General features: G+C 37.0%; 1 protein-coding gene across 4 annotated transcripts in view; it reads right to left on the reverse strand.

Annotated features, from left to right (window-relative positions):
* The window catches only part of LOC111155040 (OPA1, mitochondrial dynamin like GTPase), an 87,769-nt gene extending 71,356 nt beyond the window's left edge, over positions 1-16,413 (reverse strand). For 2 of the 4 annotated variants that reach the window (XM_022515062.1, XM_022515060.1), the window contains exons 1-6: positions 16,250-16,413; positions 9,493-9,811; positions 8,740-8,836; positions 6,945-7,052; positions 6,393-6,446; positions 5,651-5,718 (exon numbers count right to left, since the gene is read on the reverse strand). In XM_022515062.1, the coding sequence (XP_022370770.1) occupies positions 5,651-5,718; positions 6,393-6,446; positions 6,945-7,052; positions 8,740-8,836; positions 9,493-9,811; positions 16,250-16,281 (678 nt within the window). In that variant the 5' untranslated portion in view covers positions 16,282-16,413. The remainder of the gene's footprint in view (positions 1-5,650; positions 5,719-6,392; positions 6,447-6,944; positions 7,053-8,739; positions 8,837-9,492; positions 9,812-16,249) is intronic. The other 2 variants (XM_022515063.1, XM_022515061.1) reach the window with 1 other exon arrangement.
* Between the last annotated feature and the right edge of the window lie 3,240 nt (positions 16,414-19,653).

Genomic DNA, 19,653 nt, shown 5'->3' on the forward strand with positions numbered 1-19,653 from the left:
CATCAAGAAATAGCACGTAATTATGTTAAAATCGTACACATTATATATAAAAATAATTGTAAATAACAAGTTATTTATAGATGATATGCTCTCTAAACATCTTATTGTCAATTTGATACTGCAACTCTCACAGTCTCATATTTCTATAGAATTGTCAGATTTTTAAAATATTATTAGATGAAGAAAATCAGTGATAACTCTAGAAACCAAAACATCAGCCAAAAATGCTGTGAAAACCTTAAAGTCTTTCCTTTCGATAGGAAAGATTTTAAATAATCTTAAATTTAGAAGTCATTCATATATGAATACATTTAAAATACTGTATTTATAACAGCATTTTAAAAATTCATAGCAGAACTAGGCCCTTACACTGTTTGTATACCCACCACCTAGAATAAGACCTGACACTTGAGATGTGTTACAGCTGACACCTAAGGAAAGGCTTGGCACATGTTTGCTCCTTCAGTGAATCGAATTATGACCACCTTTACCTAATAATAATGATGCACACGAAGTTTCTAGTATAAAAATCCAAATTGGCTTTTCAAAAAAATGTATATTCTGTCAGTAAGCTATACATCAGCCCTATAATCTATTTTCCCATTTTTCATAATCTCCAGAACAGACTCCATAGAAATTAAGAAAAGGGGAGAAAAGTCATCAAATAATGTTAATAGGTGATAAACTCATACAGTGATTAAAAATGTAAGGTAATCATCATCATCACCATCATCATCACCCTAACAGCCAATATTTGTTTAGTTTTATTATGTGCAGATCTTGTGCTAAAGGGCTATACATAAAACAACCCTATCAAGCAGGGGGTCTGCATTTTACAGAAGAGGAGACCAGCAACTCAGAGTTTGATCTTGTCCAACGAAGATCACATAGCTCAGAAAGCAAGCAGGACAGGATCTGAACGCAGGCAGTGTGACTACAAAATCTGTGCCTGATACTGTCTTATCGCAATGACTGTCTATTTACAAAGTAGCCTTGACTCCATCCGATTTAATCCACATTTAAAAGAAGAAAATGGCAATATTACAATACATCAGAAGGCATATCTGAATCACTAAGAAGGTAGACTGGCTGAGTAGTCCACAAAGACCTTTGGGCCTACAAACCTAAAATATTCACTATCTAGCCCTTTACAGAAAAGTGCTAACCTCTGCCTTATTAGTTTTAAAAGTAACTTGGGTCTAGAAAAGAACTTTATGAAAGTGAAGACTTCTTTTCCCTTCCATTCAAAAAATACTGGTATGCATTAAACTACTTTTCAAAATTTGAATAATTCTATTTGATTAGCTAAAAACAACTATCTTCCCCCCTCCCAGTAATACATAGTACTGTTCAAGGTATTTATGGCCAATGGAAAAATGTTTATTAATGGATATCAGAAGGAAATATGTCTTTCCATTTGGATTATTTAACCTGCTTCTATTCAGACATATCATTTCCCATTTTACTAGTTAGGCAATTTCTACAACTGATAATTTTTAAGAGATGAATAAATCAGTCTGTTATGGATAGTTATTATCAATATTATAATTCCTACAAATCTCCTTTGTTCTAAATTGTTACCAAAAAATAGTATTAGATACAAAGTATGTACTTAACGTTTCTTAAAAGACGTAAAAGGACAGTGTGCTTCTGAAGGAATAAAATAGGATTGCCTGTTTTGCCATTCCATTTTTCTTCATGTAGATCTTCCCTGCTTTTCTTCCTCTGATCCCTCTGCTTCCTAACAACTGTGCTCTGGTGCACAAGCGGGTCGGCTTCCTAGCTAAGATTCTAACCTACTCTAGTTGTTGCCAGTTCGTTGCTCAGGAAACTTAAGTTTACTGATCTGTGGTTGCTTGATGATGTTGGTGGTGGGAATTTCATTTTGCCACAGTTAGTGCATTATTTGCTGCCCGAGGAATCCCAGAAACATAAATCCTACTTAAGCAATGCTGTTTCATTAGAGTTACCAAGCACAGGTACTGCTTTTGTATTCCTATGCTCCTCGGTAGCTGCCAAACACCAAAGGCCAAGGAAAATTCACATGTGATCAGAGCGAACACATCTTATATAGAATTTTGTGGCCTACTTGTTGGCATTAAGTGAAATTTATATACTTCAATTAGCATCTCTTTTACTGTGTTAAATCAATCACTCAATTTTGCTAACAGCTCAGTATTATCCTAGGTATTCTGAGGACAGAGATTTTATGATAGAATGCAAGCAGAAGTAAATAATGTTTTAGCTGGCAACCATTTTCAGTGTTAAGTACAGAGTTAATGGAACTAAAATAATTATGCAAGGTTTCATGAAGAGGACAACAGAGCAAGGCTTTAAGGATGAGAAAAAATTTGGCAGAAAAGGGAAGAGAGATTTCAGCTGGAAGGTACAACAGAAGTAAAGCCACAAAAATAAGAATTAGAGCAACATGTGAAAAGGAAGAACATTAATTACTACCTAATAATTATACTTAAAACAGTATCCCCATTCTTCATGATTTAGACTTTTAAAAGGTCCTTCAAATATTTCCTGTAAATTATAAATGTGTCTGTAACCTTCAGAATGACCATACTGCTTCTTCTGTGAGATGTTTATGACCAATCAAAAACATGATAAAACAAAAGCACAGAAAATAACTGTCATTTAGCAAGCTAGTTTTCACTAGTCACAGACAATCTTACTGAATCTAAAAAAAGGCGATTCACTAAGTGGTCTTGTCACCTATCTATGTTGTGACTGATATATAGAAATCTGCAGATTTGCAAATTATTCACTAAAAAAGACTCATCATTTCAATTCTCAATTTTCCTTCAGGTGGTTCTGAAGGTCTCCAGGTCTCAAGGATATTATTCAGTTGACATCAAGGGCTCTAATATTTCTCTTCAGTGGATACAAATTCTAAAATTTCTGACTAACACCATTTACTGAAAAGTGGTTTTGGTATTTTTCCATTTTTTAAATTTGGTAATACGTGTAAGAACTTCTGGTCAAATGATGTAAATAACTACTGTCCATAAACTGAATGGATATAAATCCAGGCAAAGTCAAAGAAACTTGATGTTTAATTAGCCTGTGAGCATCATGCAGAAATACATGCTTTTCACTTTTGTAGACTTTTGGTAGACCTCAATTACAACTTTCCAGAGTACTTAAAAGTCTAGTGACCCCAAACCGGGTGGCACAGGTAATCAGTTCATTGTGCTATTCATTCTGTCTAACTCAAGTCCAACAATCTGAATCTGTATTCTCTCAACTCCGTCATTTTCACTTCAATTGATTTTGAAAGGTCCTACCTGTTCCTGTTCTTTTTAAATTTATTTATTTATTTTAGGGGGAGGGGAAGAGCGAAAGAGAGTGCATGTGCATGAGTAGGAGGAGAGGCAGAGGGGACGCAGACTCCCTGCTGAATGGAGAGCCCCATACAGGGCCCCATCTCAGGATGAGGAGATCACAACCCCAGCTGAAACTCAGTCATACGTTCCATGAACTGAGCCACCCAGGTACCTCTGTGTTCTATTAGAAAGGACAAATCTCTTTTCTAGTTCTAGCTATAGAAATGTTTCACTACTTTAAAAAATAATTGATTCACATTTACTTTTACATTTGTAGTTTAAATTTTACATTTGTAGTTTAAGTCTGGCCAGAAATTTTGGTACAACACAGACAACCATTAAGCTAAGACATGACTGCTTCAAACTCTGAATACCATTTTCGATCTGGGGCTCTCATAGGTAAGCGTATCATAGGTAAGTACCAAGCCTTGAAACCCATAATGTTGCATATTAACAAAATTCAAAACCACTAGTTGAGGCTGGAAATACTTTTCCTGTATAACAAATTCTTATACTAGCATTTGCTACAATTTAATTTAAACCGTAATGAAAGTAGCTTAATTACAACTCTAGACTTAGTAATATTAATTGCTGAGCTTTTAATGGGAAAGATAATCCCCATAAATTATGAAGAAGTTAAAAGGAAATAGTAGATGTGAACATTTACCTTCAAGGGAAGTAAATTATAAAATAAAGCAGTAAATTTACTTTTATGTCTATTGTGTAAAATAACATCTGAGAATATAATTATATTCCTAGGGATCCATTCTTTTGCTTCTTCTGTACTACAAAGCTCCTGGTCACTTACCAATTATTCGTTAAGCATCTTAGCAGGATTTTAAGGAGATTATCTGAGTTAGACCCTGAAACAGGTTTTTCATTCACCAAAGCAATCCTCCTTGGCCATACCAGAGAAGAGCAAAGATGCGGACCTCCCCTAAATGATCTAGGCAACAAGGCCTCGTCACTCTAAAAACACACTACTAATCCAGTAAGAGAGGTTCCTACCCCCTCTTTAGATTAGCTGTTGTCTGCATATTAAGTCTACCTGCATTAAGGGACAAGGCCAAGGCTCAAAATAGGCTAATTGCTATTCAAACTTTTCTCCCCAGTAGCATGAATAGTCAAAGGTGTTCCTTTTGTTCAAATGCCAATGGAAAAGGTATCAAACAAGATCAAGTTAAAAGGCAAATACACTTACACACAAACACACATTATGTACACACATTTTAAAATATTTTCTCCGAAAGATCTAGTTAAAAGGCAAGAGACTTTTGAAATACTAGGATTCAAACTTGGAATATCGTATAAAAAGTTCTCCGAAAGATCTAGTTAAAAGGCAAGAGTATTTTGAAATACTAGAATTCAAACTTGGAATATCGTATAAAAAGTTCGAAGTTAAAGGACAAGGAGAAAGATGGAAACCTATGCACAGGAATTATTTTCTTTCTGCCTTCCAAATAAACATAAAATTAATTTCCCTTCAATTCATAAAAACCATAATAACCTTCAGTATAAAAGTTACATATTCCATATTTAATTCTGAAATGTTCATTAAATATCTTTTTTAGGTATCTGTTTATATAAATATTATTTCAGAAAAACTTCCAAGGAATCAGTTATGTCGCCAATTCCAAAAGATGAAAAAAATGAAGACTAAGAGAATGTCTTATGACATATGAATATAAAGAGCAATGCATATTTATTTTATATCAATAGCCCTCCCAAACGTTCGTATGGATTTTAACACAAGTACTGAAATTGACATAACCGAAATAAATCCATACACAATTGTTAACTATTAATGTGAGAGAATCAATTTATCCTCTAACAGCCCATTTCCTATTCCCTTAATATTTCCCCAAAGTATATGACATAAAAACAGTAGTCCCTAGAATGTATTTCATGGAAAAAGGTTCTGTTGCTAAATAAATCTGGACGACTCTGTACACTTTGACTTCTCCTGGGATTCACAATGCACACAAGTATATTAAGGTCTGAGAAGTCCTAGGGAAAAGAAAAGCCTGCTTATATTACTTAATCAGCTTTTCCTATACATATTTAACAATAAAGCCCTTTGTTGAAAACAATGCTTATAACTAGTATTTCATAGAGCATATTTGAAGGAAATGGGCTTCTCTAATATTTCCAGAACTGTCACATAGTACCTCCACTTTGAACCAAGATTAAAAACATCTCTACTTAGATGTTTTTATATTTGCTCCTCAGATGTTACTGTTGTCAAATCTTCTAGGTGGGTAAAAACTATTTTATCTCTTTCAGGACTACTGATGTGATGAATTCTCCTTTGTACTTACCTTTCTATAATGCTTGTCACTTTCAGATCCATGATCTGTTGCTCTAAATGCTGTTTCTCCCGGTGAACCTTAAAGAAAAATAATGCAGTCCTTTAATTTCTCCATTGCTGTCAAAAGCCCAAATTCCAACTTATTTTAAAGGCAAGTAGATTTTTAGAGCAAAAATCACTTTTTTGAAAAATAAAAGCTATTCCTATTTTAGGGAACATACTGGTAACCTATGCAAAAAAAACAAAAAAACACCACCTTTTTAAATATTATAGGACATGTTTTTAAAATTCCACTGAAAATTTCAATTAAAAAAAAAGAAGACAATATTTGATAAGGATTATTTTCCATGAGAGTACTTACAGCTCAGCTATTTACCACTGCCATTACAGACCACAGATAGTAACAAAATAAATTTAAAATGTCAACTGTGACAGGGCAGATGAGACAAACTAAAATTACTTTTCATTTCAATTATCAGAAACAATCAAATCAAGTGATATTTTGAGAAAATATTTTGGTTAAGCAGTAATAGTTTTAATCTTATAGATACATACTTAGGAATTTTAGTTTTACTACAAAATAATTATTTCATTATTTTCTCCTGTAAGATAAAGAATTTGCCCAATATAGTTCTGGAGTTTTAAAATTCAGCATAAGCAGCATAAATTTGGTCTGCAATTTTATTTGCAACTAGTTTATTAGAAGCATTTAAAAGGCATGTTAAGGTCAGCAAAAATGTCTGTTTACACACCTAACAAGAGAAGTAGGTCAGAAGCTCCTATGACTTCACTAACCAATTTGTGACCTGTGAAAAACCAGCAAAAGGGGAAATAGAAATGTAAAATTTGACAGGAATGAGCAAATAAGTATGTCTGAGATCTCAGAGTTATATCATGATAGGGCATGAATTGGGCAAATACAACAGGATTAACCTCAATAAATTCCACTCATTATGGTCCATCATAATTGAGTTTGTCTTAAAATCACCAAATTGGTTCTAACCAATTATGAAAAGCAAGCACATAGGAAGTCTCATCTACTTGTCAGGAACAAGAAATACTTTTTCCCTCATTGATTAAAGCCAAGCATGTTTAAACTCTTACAAATTTTCATTTTTGTTGCACTAAGCAAAATTTAAAACCAATGAGCACCAAAACTTTGTGTGTCTTTTTTTCAAAAACCTGTTTTTCATTTGTACTAACTGTTTTCATTTAAAAGACAGGAATCAACAATGAATATATCTCAGTACTTTTCCTCCTGGGTTTCTGACATTTTAAGTGGGATCAAATAGGTCCTTCCTTACCTGTGGTGAAAAAGTCCTTCAATAAGCTGAGGCTTTCAACAATCTTATCAAAGTCAGGTGCCAATTTTGCAAGGTCCTCTGAATTAGGAAGTGCTTTTCTAATTTTCTCTGGAAGAGACAAAAAAAAAAACCTCTCAAAATAAGAATTTCACTATTAAAACATTTATAAAATTTAAATAACACAATACATAAGTGTCATATATAAATTTAAATTAAAATATTTTTTGCATTTTTCTCCCTATTACAACCATAACTGCTACATGTATCTGGAATAATGTGTAATTCTGAGGATATTCCATGAGCCATGAAATTTGTTTAAAAAGATTCACCAAATGTCTGGCTTAGATGGACAGCTTTGATCTATAAGTTAAATGCCTTAAAACAAGCAGGAAATTAACAAGGTTAACACTGTATTGGAATCAGAGGTAGTTTTAAGGAGAAAGTCACAGTGAAGAAGCCAAGAATAAAAGAAAAAAAGAGAAAAATGCCTCCTGTAACACCTGGTCCAAACTCAAAAAAAGTAATGAAATCTCAGTTCAAGTTCAGAAACAGAGTTCCATTACTTTTCTCTGTCCTTTCACAGACTTTCAGAAAAGTCACACTTGTTACCATTTAGAAATAACTGTCTAAGAGCCCAAGGCAAGCTTTGGTTTTATTTTTGCTAGCTTCATTTAAAAAATGATCAGAGTATTTACTTTCGTTTAAAACTTTACAGTATCTTCTGAATTAGGATAGGCTTATCTTCTCTGCAGAAGACCAAAACACATAAATATTCTCAAAATAAGGATATATGTCAGATATTGTTCTAGGGCTATAAAAGCATTCACCTGTTTAGTCTTCATAGCAACCCTACAGAACAGTTATCATCAACTCCACTTTACAGGTGAGGGACTGAGCCACTGAGGTTAAGTAGCTGGACCTGCATACACAGCGAACAAGTGGAGAGTCAGGCTTCAAGCCCAGCCAGGCCAGCTTCAGAATCCAGGCCCTCAGCCCCACATTGTGGTACTGGCAAATACATCAAAGTTGAAAGCTCTCCACATGAATAATGGAAAAATACTCAAAGAACACTTCAAATTCCTGCAGGTTCCTCTCTCAATGCAGCACAGTTTTCTCTTTAAGGAAATGCCGCGTGAGTAAGTACACAGAGAGATTAATTCTACCCCCATATACACCTAGGCTAAGAAATTAGACAAAGTCTAAAAAAAAGAGGCTGAGGAAAATAATTTCATTCAAAGAAAAATTTTTTTTAACTACTCAGCTTAATCTTGGCAATCAGAACTATCAAATATACTTTTTTCTCATTTACCCATTATAGAAAAAGGGGAACAGTAGCTGACTATGGGGAGAAATTATTCTGGACACATAGCAGACTTTAAGGGACCTGGTTACAAGAAGTGGAGGTAAACAAGGGAGCTAGTCAAAATTAACTAGTTAGGTGGGTCACGGTGCATCTGTTCTGGGTAATAATACAAAACACTGAAAGTGATGTCTAGAAGGCTGCTTAGCTGACAAATCTGTTAGTTAGCAAAAGATAAAAAATGAAAGCATATGTTCACTTTGGCTCTAAAATATTAACCACACACACAAATTAGCTGCAACTAAAAGAAAATGTGAGTGATGGGTGAGGGCATTATTTTTTTTTCCTAACCATTTTTTCTGATATTCTATTACGTCTACCATTCAAATAAAACTGCTACAGAGTAAGCCCATGAGTTAAGAAAATCTCAATACCACTATTTCTCTTTCCCAAAGATACTACCAAGAAACATGTTTTAATGTTGATGATACAGACCTAAATCGATGTACTCATCAATTTCCCACACAATGTCAGGCACAATCCATTTATAGTCACTAAGGTCAGGTATCATATCTTTCCACTGATCAAAAGTCTAAAAGAAAAGAAAGTATGCCAATCAAATTCTCTGAATGTCATACAAAAATAGAGAAAAACTACCTTAATTTATCTAATTAAAACATGCTAATCTACTAAAAACGATGTATTATGTTCAAATATTTTAGAAACAAAGTAGCCTTGGCTCTTCTAAAAATAAATTAGTTAGCAAGCATATAAAATATGTAAATGTTCCTTTATAAAATATGGAAAATGTAAAAATTCAAAAGACAGTCTTATTTCAAACAGGTTTCATGATTTGACTTTAAACAATACTGCAGAACAGAAGACAAACCAGAGGTCAGGACACCTTGCCTCTACTCTCAAAGCTGCCCAAAAGTGGTTGTGTTAGCATGCCACCTACTTTCTTGTCTGAGCTACTAAGTGGCAAGCTGAAAATCAAACCTAGGTGACCTCACTCCAGCCCAATGCTCCTTCCATTAGGGCCATTCTGATCTCTTATAAGTATAACCAAGATTCAGAGAGCAGTTTTCTATTAGCATCATTAAATGAACTTAGCACATGGTAGAGATACACAATACATTTTTAAATATCAAATTGCAGTCTATTGCACTAAAGAAAAATGATTTGTGCTATAAACCCTTCAAATAATCATGCTAAAATAACTGAAAAAGCAATGGAAACGAGACTCACCTTTTTGGCTGTATAGCCACCCCCAACAGCAGATCCTAGTATGAGATAGCGAAGTTTCAAGAGTCTTGCAGCTAATCTCGCTGGCCAAAAATTCCTGCGTGGCTGGTAGCCATATTTAATTGGAGAAAGTTTCAATTTACGTAAGGGAAGGTTAGTTAAAGAGGAGAACTGATGAAATGATGTCCTGAATTGGGGTCTTTGAAGCTTTAAGGTAGGATGATGTGAATGATAAATGCTTCGTGAAACCAGATGCAGTTTTTGTAGCGGTAAGCTTCCTTTGATTCCAGAGCTATGTTTCACTAAGGACTGGCAGACCTCACTAAAAAAAAAAAAAGAGCATGGGACAAAGATCAGATTGGGTAATAGTGCAAAGGAAATGATAAAAAAAAAAAAAAAGAGCAATATGCACAAGAGAAAACACACCTGCGGGCATGTGTCCAAACCCACTATGTCAGACCGCACCTCGCATTTACTAACCATTTATTACACGCCAGGCACTGCTGCATGCAGCATGCGCTACTTCCTTTAATTCTGCTAAAAATCCTATGGTGAAAATACCAGTATTCCCTCCATCCTACCAATGAGGAAAAGGTAGCACCCACACATAAATAGCTTGCCCAAGTCCACACAAGACAGGATTCAAACCCAAGAACTGGGACTCCAGAGCCTGTCCTCTCGTTTACTTCTTTCATTAACTGCTACTCGCTGTCAGTAAAACTGGAAAACAAAATGAATGCAAACCTGTTTTTAAGCACAAAAATTCCAACAGCTTAGAATACCTATTCTTTGGCCTCTCCTCTGGGTCTCAGGATCCTGAGACAGCCCAGGGACAGAAACTAAGGAAAAATCATTAACTCTATATAAGGCACCTGACTGAAAGTTTCTGAGTAGAATAAATTCATTAAAGAGTAATGAAAGAAGATACTAAAAGCAATGTGCAACCATCTGAATATTTGTGTCCTCCCCCAATTTATATATGGAAGCCTAATTCTCAGCATGAAGTATTTGGAGGTGAGGCCTTTGGGAGGTAATTTGCTTTGTATGTGGTCATGGACATGGAGCCCCTGTGTTGGGACTGGTGCCCTTATAAGGAAATAAAGGGTACGGATCTCTCTGTCCCCTCTCTTTCTTGTGAGGTCACAAAAAGATGATGCTTGTCTATGAGCCAGGAAGAGAGTCCTCACCATATACCAAATATGCTGGCACCTTGAGCCTGGAGCTCTCAGCCATCAATAATTGTGAGAAATAAATGTTTACTGTTGAAGCCACCCAGCTTTTGGTAATTTGGGGAGTGATAAGGTGACTGTATATCAGCTGTGCAGATATAAGGGAACACGCTAGAGTGAGTTGAGGGGGCAGCACTGAAAAAGGAAAGACAGATACCAGAATGATGAACTGACATGGGAATCGAGGGAAGAAGCAAATAGTAATCCTGACATTTTTGCCACTTACAGATATTAAAAAAACAAACAAACAAAAAAATCAAGAGCCTAACCAACTGGGTGGGGCGAGTAGCCCACGGTTCCATAATATTTAGCTCAAACTTCTTTTAGCTCTCTTCTTACAGCCACTTAGTGTTTTGAGCCAGATAAACTTCAGTTCCATTATAGTTTCACTGCTTAGTTGTGTGCAGTCAAGGGCAAATTATGAACTTGCCAAAGGCTCAGTTTTTAAAAATCTGTTAAAATGGGATAATAGCTACATCAGAGTTATTGTCAATAATCACTAATCTAAGTTATCTTCTTCTCAGACCATAATCCCCTTCCTCCCTTCACTATAACCATCTTTGATCCTACTGGAAGAACCAAGTCATGGATCCTTCTATCTTCTTCTTAACCTATTAGTCTCTACCTTATCTATTTACCTACTTACCCACCATATAAATAGTTCATGGTTCACAGTTTCAATGACTCTTTTACAAATACTCTAAACTCAATTGCCCTCTGGCTTTTTGTTACACTTGTCTGGCAAAATGCAAACCCTAGATGGACCTTATCACTTTAAGCCTGTACCAAGGGAATGAAGCACTAATGAAGAAAACTGCACCTACTGGACAGACATCTCACCTTGGCTCCAAGAATGCTTGACAATCCTACTTTGTTTACCAATCCATTCTTCCAGTCTCTGCTAGGACCATTTCGAATGTTCTCCCCACTCCTCTACCCTCCCATATTCTTCCTATACTTCCTGCAATTTTCTGGAGAAAATGGAAGCCATCTGAAGGAGACATGTTGTTGCTTCCTATTACATCTACGCCCACCCTCCTCTAGCTGCTCCCCCCCCGAATTCCCAGAGCCCGGAACCCTGAGTCCTGTAAGATTACAGTAAGTACTCCTCTTCCCTTCAAAGGCAACTCCCTCTGTTTCCTCTGAATTCTTTCTGCCTTTTTAGGAATCACTAGTCAAGTCCCTCTCAATTTAAAGAAGAGATGGAAAAAAACCTCCAGTTCCCTGCTCTAGCTATTCTATTAAAAGCCAAACCAACCTGATTTCCATTTGTATCACTTCACTAAAACAGCCCTTACTGAATGTTCTGATGCCTTCCAATGGGCATTTATTTTTTCAATTCTCATTTTCTCTCTCTCAGCAATATCTGACCCCTCCTTGCAGGAACTCCTTTATACCAACAGTAGCTAGCTTTACCCCTATTCACTGGCCACTCTTTTTCAGGCACCTCTTCCCCAACTACCCCTTCCCCCCCTTTTTTTGATTTATTTATTTTAGAGAGACAGAGAGCTTGTGAGCATGGAAGGTAGGGGGGAGAGGGAAAGAGAATCCCAAGCAGACTCCCCAGTGAGTGCTCAGCCCAACATGGGCTTGATCCTAGGACCCAGAGACCACCCCTCCAGCCAAAATCAAGAATCAGATGCTCAACCAACTGAGCCACCCAGGCACCCCTTCCCAACTACCTTTTAAATGTTGGGAGCATGGGACTCAGATGTAAAGTCACTTTTCTTCTCATTCTATTCACTCTTCCTAGCTAATCTTATCTACACCCATTTCCTCAACTGCCATATACATATTCATGTTTCTCCAAACTTCTACATCTAATACAAATAGTTAAGTTCCAGACCCTTGTGTCCAACTGCCTACTGAACATCACCCTTTAGATATCGAAAGTATCCCAAATGTCCAAATTCAAATTCTTGGTATCTTTCCTCCTTCCCCCCAAACCCAGACCCTCTCTAGTACTTCCCGTATCAGGAAATGGCAAAAACATCTGTCCGGCAGTTGCACAATCCATAAGCTTGGGGCTCATTCTTGATATCTTCCTCATCCTCAAGTTCTACTTCCAACACAGATCTCAAAGCTTCCATTTCTCCTGTCTCCACTACCAGGGTTCCTTACCTGGGCTGCTGTAACAGTCCTGACTGCGGTGTTCTCCACAGCACAATCAGAGCACTCTTCTGAAACGTGAATCTGATCACTGTCATTCACCTGCATAAATCTCAATGCCTCCTCTTACATTCAGAATAAAATCCAAACTCTCCATGGTCTGGTCCTGCCTCTCTCCCTCTCACCTCCCAGCTCCACCCAGACCAGTTTTCATCTAGCTCCTCGACTGTGCCATACTCCTTCCCACCTCAAGGCCCTGATACCCACTGCGCCTGGACAAACTCTTGTACCTACTTAACTCTCATTACTCCTGTTAACTCTGGTCACAAATGGTTTCACCTCAGCATTCCCTCCTCTCCTGGACCTACATTCTAATTCGAGTCCCTTGCTACAGTTCTTAGCTTCTTCAGTGCACATAAAATTGGTATTAAATAACAGTGTAATTATTGGATTAATATTTGTCTCTAACAGTAAACTGCAATCTTCATAAAGCCAGGGTGGTCCTGTTTTGCTTTTCACTGTATTTCTAAAGCCCAGCCCAGTGTTTCACAAGTAGTAGATGCTTAATAAATTCACTGAATGAACATATGTAATTGGGACAATAGCAAAAACAAAATAAAAGGTGAAAGAACCTAGCAATGACCAAAGAGTAAGTACTTAATAAATTTCATTTCAACATTAACCGCACTAACCTCTACTAATGTATCAATGAGTACACTGTATCCCTCAAAAGTTGTTTAATTTTTTCAAAAAAGGAGTTAATCCAAATATATATCCAAATTAGATAAACTCAAGACCCAAGTAGTCCTACTGCTAAGATGCTATTATAAAGTTTATTGAATTAAACATATGTTTAAGGATGTAATAAATGCTTGAAAGGAATTCATGGAAATTAAAGCTGTAATAGTCAATAAAAAAAAAAAAATGAACAGCAACACCAAAAAATGTATTAAGGAAACTCCCGGGAACTTAGAACATAAAGAAAAAAGGTGGAAACCATGAGAAAAAAGTGACTCAGAGAATTGGTATCCAAAGTGGGGATGTGTGTGGAATGTGTTTTAAAGGATACACAAAATAACTCACTGGGATTCAGGAAAAAGTACCAATGCTTCAAAATACAGTATTTTTTTGTATCTCATCGTTCAAGATTATGTTAGGGTAGAATTATAATGTAAATAATTAAGTAATACAGAGATGTAATTCAAAAATAAGTGTGTATATGCACATTTGTGGCATATGCCTACTATTTTTTTAAAATATATAATAAGCACAGATCATATTTTGCAAATCATGGACATACAGGATCAACCTAAGAAGACCAATTCATCTAACAGGAGTCTAAAAACAAAAAGAGGAAAAATGGAAGGAAGAAAATAAAGAAAACTGAAGAACTGAAGAAAGAATCTTTTTAACGGAAAGGCCCACTAGTACCAAGCCAGATTTGGGTGGGGGTGAGGGGGGACCAACACCTTTCTCAAGGACAAAGCATTGAGAAATTAAAGATAAGGCCAAGATCCTGAAAGCTCCTGTGAAGGGAAAAGCAGAATACCTACAAAAACACAAAAATCAGATTGTCCTGAGAGTCTGTATTAGTAACAAAGGATGCTAGAAAAAAATGTACCAATGCCTTTACTGTTCTGAAAAAGTATTTTGAATATAGACTTCTATATTTGGTGAAACTAAAAATCAATGTGATGCAGAACAACCACCCCCATGACTCCCGAAATCATGTATTCTCTCTCATCTATCATCTCTTTTAACTATATAACATCTCCTAATACGAATTCTTTTTTCAACAAATTTACGCAAACATTTTTTCAACAAATTTACACAAACATTTATTGCACCTAAATAAATGTTGGTCACTATCTTCTTATTTGTCAGTGAGTATGTATTTACATACCTTATATCAAAAAAAATGTTTATGTTCCAATCTGCTTAAGAATGGGAATTTAAATGTACTCCTTCATAACAAACATGCAGAAGAAATACAGCAAAACACAACTCCAGAGCTTGAGGCTCCTAACCTTCCCCATCTCCTCTTCTGCAAGAAAGCTAAACTGTGCTATCAACATAAACACTTTTAAGCCATGACTCTGTGGAATCCATAATAACTTAAGAAACAATTTAGCCCAACAGCATCCACCTGAACAAACAAATATCAGTTATTAATCAGTCTGTTAAGTTCAAATTTTAAAGTTTTCCTACATGTCTCAGTCGTTCCAATGAAGCATGATGTTTTCTGCAAAGCCTTTTCCCTTTTTATTTAAATAACATTAGGTATGTTTCTCCAGGACACAGGGAGGAGTAGAAATAAAAAGGTAGTAAATAATTTACTGCAGTATCAAGAGCTGTGGATTTACTCAGAAACTCAAATTCCATAAAATAGAAATAACTATCCAATTAGTCTAATTGACTATAACTATTGCATGTCATCCAGTTCTAAATTTAGACTCAACCTTCATAAAAAATGGATACCATTCCTTATAAAAACTATAAATTATCCATACCCTTTAAACAATGGTATGAAAAAAATTCAAGACAGGTGTTGAGAGGCTAATTCAGGAAAACCAAGTTTTTTCAACTGTACTTGATACATATGACTTCTTATCAACAATAAGTTAAGCCTGAAAGTATCTAAGGATATTAGAACACAAATACATTTAAAGATAAAGTCAAATTTAAATCTTACTGAAATGTATATAGTAACCCACAGGAATGAAAAGATCCTAAGATTTTTTTTACTTGGGATTAAACCAGGCCAGGGCAGCAATAACCATGTGATAAGAAAGTTGGTGCTATATTCACCACTTTTCATCCAAAGCAAGTCTTCCTCCCTAAACACTGAAAAGCTGCTATTGAGAGGGCTTCTCTCATCACCATCTCCGACACCATTTGCGTCACTGCCCAGATCAGACTCCAAAGCAAGTCAACTCAGACGATTAGGACAATAGGCAGAGCCTCCTCACTCTGGGAGAAGAACGAGTACCCCCAAGAACAACGTACACCTGTCGTGGAGGTAGAAGAAAGGGTTGAAAGGCGGAGAGGGGGACACATGAATAGAGCCAGGAGCCAGGGACGTAGAGGGCAGAAACAAGAAGCAACCAGAGACGGCGATAACAGCAAGGACAGAAAGGTGAAAGAGGCAGGGACAAAAGGACAACAGAGACAGGCCAAGACTGAAAAGAGCCCAGAATCTTCGAGTGGCACAGGACAGGAACAAGGGCCAGTACAGCAGCCGGCACCTCAGGTAAGCCGGGTCAGGGCTCCTGTAACCACGGGTCCTCAAAAATATCCCGGAATCCTCCAACCTTCCTCCGCCTGGCCTGAAAGTTATGTGCACATTCTGGAGGTAGCGATGAAATAACTCGGCTTTTCGGAGGCCCCAGAAATAACGGGGCCAGGTCGGAGCCCACACTTACCAGGCCACGGCGGCCCGGTGTAGTCGCCACATCCCGCCGGCGAGGAGGTCACACAGGCGCCTACAGGGCCACGCGGGAGCCCGGGTGTCAGCCCCCGTCCGGCCCTTGCTCCAGGAATGACCCAGGAAGAAGCCCTCGGCAACAAGGGCACAGAGCAGCCGCTGCGGCCCTCCCAATGGCGCATGGACTTCCGTGAGAGCCCGCCCGGCACCCGTACTCGGTCCGTCAGAAAAACAAGCACCCACCCACCCTTCCTAGGAGGGCAGCACAAACGGTCCGCGGAGGAGTAGTGCTCTCGCTCAGAGCCTTCAGAGGAAACAAACACTTTCCGCTTCCCCTCACCCTTTCCCACCCTCTTCGTTTCCGGGATGGAATTAACGAAATTTGAGTTTCCCTGGTCAAAGATTTGGAGAGGGGAGGAGTTGAGAGTTGAGCAGGGACTGGCGGGGTGTAGGGCGAAGAAAGCGGATTGATAAATTCTCTCTAGGTGGCTATCTGCTACCGATTTAAGAAAAATTTGTACTGAGGGGGCATGGAGGAGCCTATGTAGTACCAAATGAATACAGTGATAGGGTAATAGAATAATAAAAGCCAGTGGTTGCCAGGGGATTGTTCGATGTCCTTGTTTACAAAGCACTTTCAGAACAATCCTGGGAAGCAAGAGGAGTCATGGATTGGTTAAGTGCTTTAGGATCCTCTGAAGGTCACATCTGAGAAGGGCTCGGATGAGCAGCTGTGGGTTTGGAATAAGTTTGTGCGCTTTATAAAAGCATTGAAAATGATTTTTTTTCCCATTTACTTTTTAAATGGCTTTCATTTGGCTTTTAATCCCACTCATTTGTTTAAATGGCTTGTGTCAAAGCCTCCAACAATTCCATATTGTCAGTGGCCACTGGACCTCAGCATTTAGTTTAGAATGTTGGGTAACCAGCACTCTCCTTAGTTGGCTTCCCTCTCTGGGTTTTTAGGACATAACCTTTTCCTTTTTTTCCGGGAGCCGCTACTCCCCATTCTCCTTTGCTGCTTCTTCCACCCCCAAAACTCTCAGTGTAGGAAGCTTCCAGAGCTCAGAGATTCCCTCTCTATCTTCATTCTCTTCCTACCTAATTCTCTTCCTACCTAATCTGAATCAGTTCTGTGACTTTAAATACTGTTTTCCCTTAACACTCTGTGTTTTATGAGGAAATTGAGGCCCGTAAAAGGACGTGGTCCATGAAAGGTAATAAAGTCAATTGCTGGCTTAACCAAGACCAAAATCAATGGGCCCTCTTCCCCCTTCTTCACTTCAAGGGCACCCCCCCCAACTCCTTTTCCCTTAATCACCAGAATCCTAAATCAGTATCCATCCATTCACAACAAAGCCAAGTATTAGACCCAGTCATTGCTAGTAAACTTCCCAAACGTAGGACTCTGGGGATTTTCTTTATTATATTTATTGTGGTGACTATTTTAATGGTGGGTCCAGTTAGGAACTTGCTATACTGACCTCTGCAAACTGTAGTTTTTTCCAGGATTGCAGAGTTGTGCAAAATTCCTTTGTTACTGTTACTTCCCAGTTGTTTTTTAAAAATAAGAGAAACCAAATAATGGTAACCCCTCTCATGTATGGGTTACCTTTACATTTCACAAAGCCCCCTTTTTTTTTGCAATTCTATTTCTAGGCAGAAATGGAATACTGAAACATTCCCACATGTGCAAAGACAAAGGCATGTTTATTTTTGCATTGTATGAAATAGTGAAAGATTGGAATCTATATCATTAAAAGATAAACTGAGGTATAATAAAAATTGTAAACATTTATTTGATCAAAAATTGATTTGAATTAAGCAGTGCCAAGCCAGAATTGATTAGCAGTGCTCCATCAACAGGAGCCAGGGACAAAACTTTTATAGAGAGGAAAGGGAAGCAAAAGCAAGGAAATTATTTGTTTGGCTAATAGCTTACATGATTGCCTTATTTGGGAAAGTCTAGTTAACTGTGATTGGTTGCCTTTTTTTTTTTAATTTAAATACAATTAGCCAACATATGGTATACCATTTGTTTCAGATGTAGAGTTCAGTAATTCATCAGTATTGCTTTCTTAACCTTAGGCATTTATAGGCTTACGTTTTGGTTTGCTTAGTAGGCTGCCAAGGTATTAGAACCAAGTTGGTCTATGTATTCAGCCCATTCCCAACATAATCCCAGCAAGTATTGCAGAAATTAACAATATATTCTAAAATGTATGTAGAAATGCAAAGTGCCTAGAATATCCAAAACAAAGAACAAAACTAGAGTATTTATAACCAACTGACTTCAAGACTTAATATTATAATCAAGATAGTATAGTATTGGGATAAGAAATAGATGAAGGGACCAAATTAGAGGGCTCAGAAATAGATCTCTGTGCAGTCAATTGGTTTTTTACAAAAGCACCAAAGCAATTCAATAAAGATGGAAGTCTTTTCAATAAATGATGTGAAAAATATTGAATATCTATGTGGGAAAAATATACCCTACATATGCTACACATAAAATTTAGTATAAATTTATATCATATACAAAAATTATTATACATAAACAAAAATTATGTAAGCTGGGACACAGTCCTAAATGTAAAAATAAAAACTATAAATCTAAAGTAGACAAAGATTTCTTAGGTCACACACAGCATGTAATACCACAAAATTTAAATTGATAAATTAGACTCCATCAGACTGAAATACTTCTGCTCATGAAATAACAACACTGAGAAAATTTAATAGACAAACATCAAATTTGGAGAAGGTATTTTTAGAATATTTATCTGACAAAGTATACATCTCCAGAATATGTAAAAAGTTCTTACAACTCAGTAGTGAGATAAAAAATTTACTTTGAATGTTTGTACTAAGGCCCATTTTGTTAGAATTAAGGGTCTTTGGGAGGCCTTAAATCATGAGGGGGAAGCCCTCATGAATAGGATTAGCCTCTTATAAAAGAGACCCTACATAGCTCCCTGAATTTTCCATGCTATAAAGTTACAGCAAAAAAGACAGCCATTTATGAAGCAGAAAGCAGACTCTCACTGACCCAAACAAGACCACGCTGGTGCCTTGATCTTGGACTCTCCAGCCTATAGAACTGTGAGAAATTTGTGTCTTTATATGCTACCCAATATATGGTATTTTGTTATAGCAGCCCAAATGGACTAAGACACAACCCAGTTAAAAATTCAAACACTACACAAAGGAAGATATATATATCTTACATACAGTGCTCACACATAAGAGCTCAATGTTAATGGTCATCAAGGAAATGCAAATTAAAGCCACAATGAGACAGCACTCTATCTTCCCTAAAACTACTAGCCTTAAAAAGTCTATACCAAGTTTGGCAAGCATGTGAGACAACCAGAACTGTCAGCCCCTGCTGATGGGAACGTA

This window comes from Enhydra lutris, unplaced genomic scaffold (genome assembly GCF_002288905.1).
Source record: "Enhydra lutris kenyoni isolate GAN:26980312 unplaced genomic scaffold, ASM228890v2 scaffoldscaffold39, whole genome shotgun sequence".
In the NCBI taxonomy this organism is placed as follows: domain Eukaryota; kingdom Metazoa; phylum Chordata; class Mammalia; order Carnivora; family Mustelidae; genus Enhydra; species Enhydra lutris.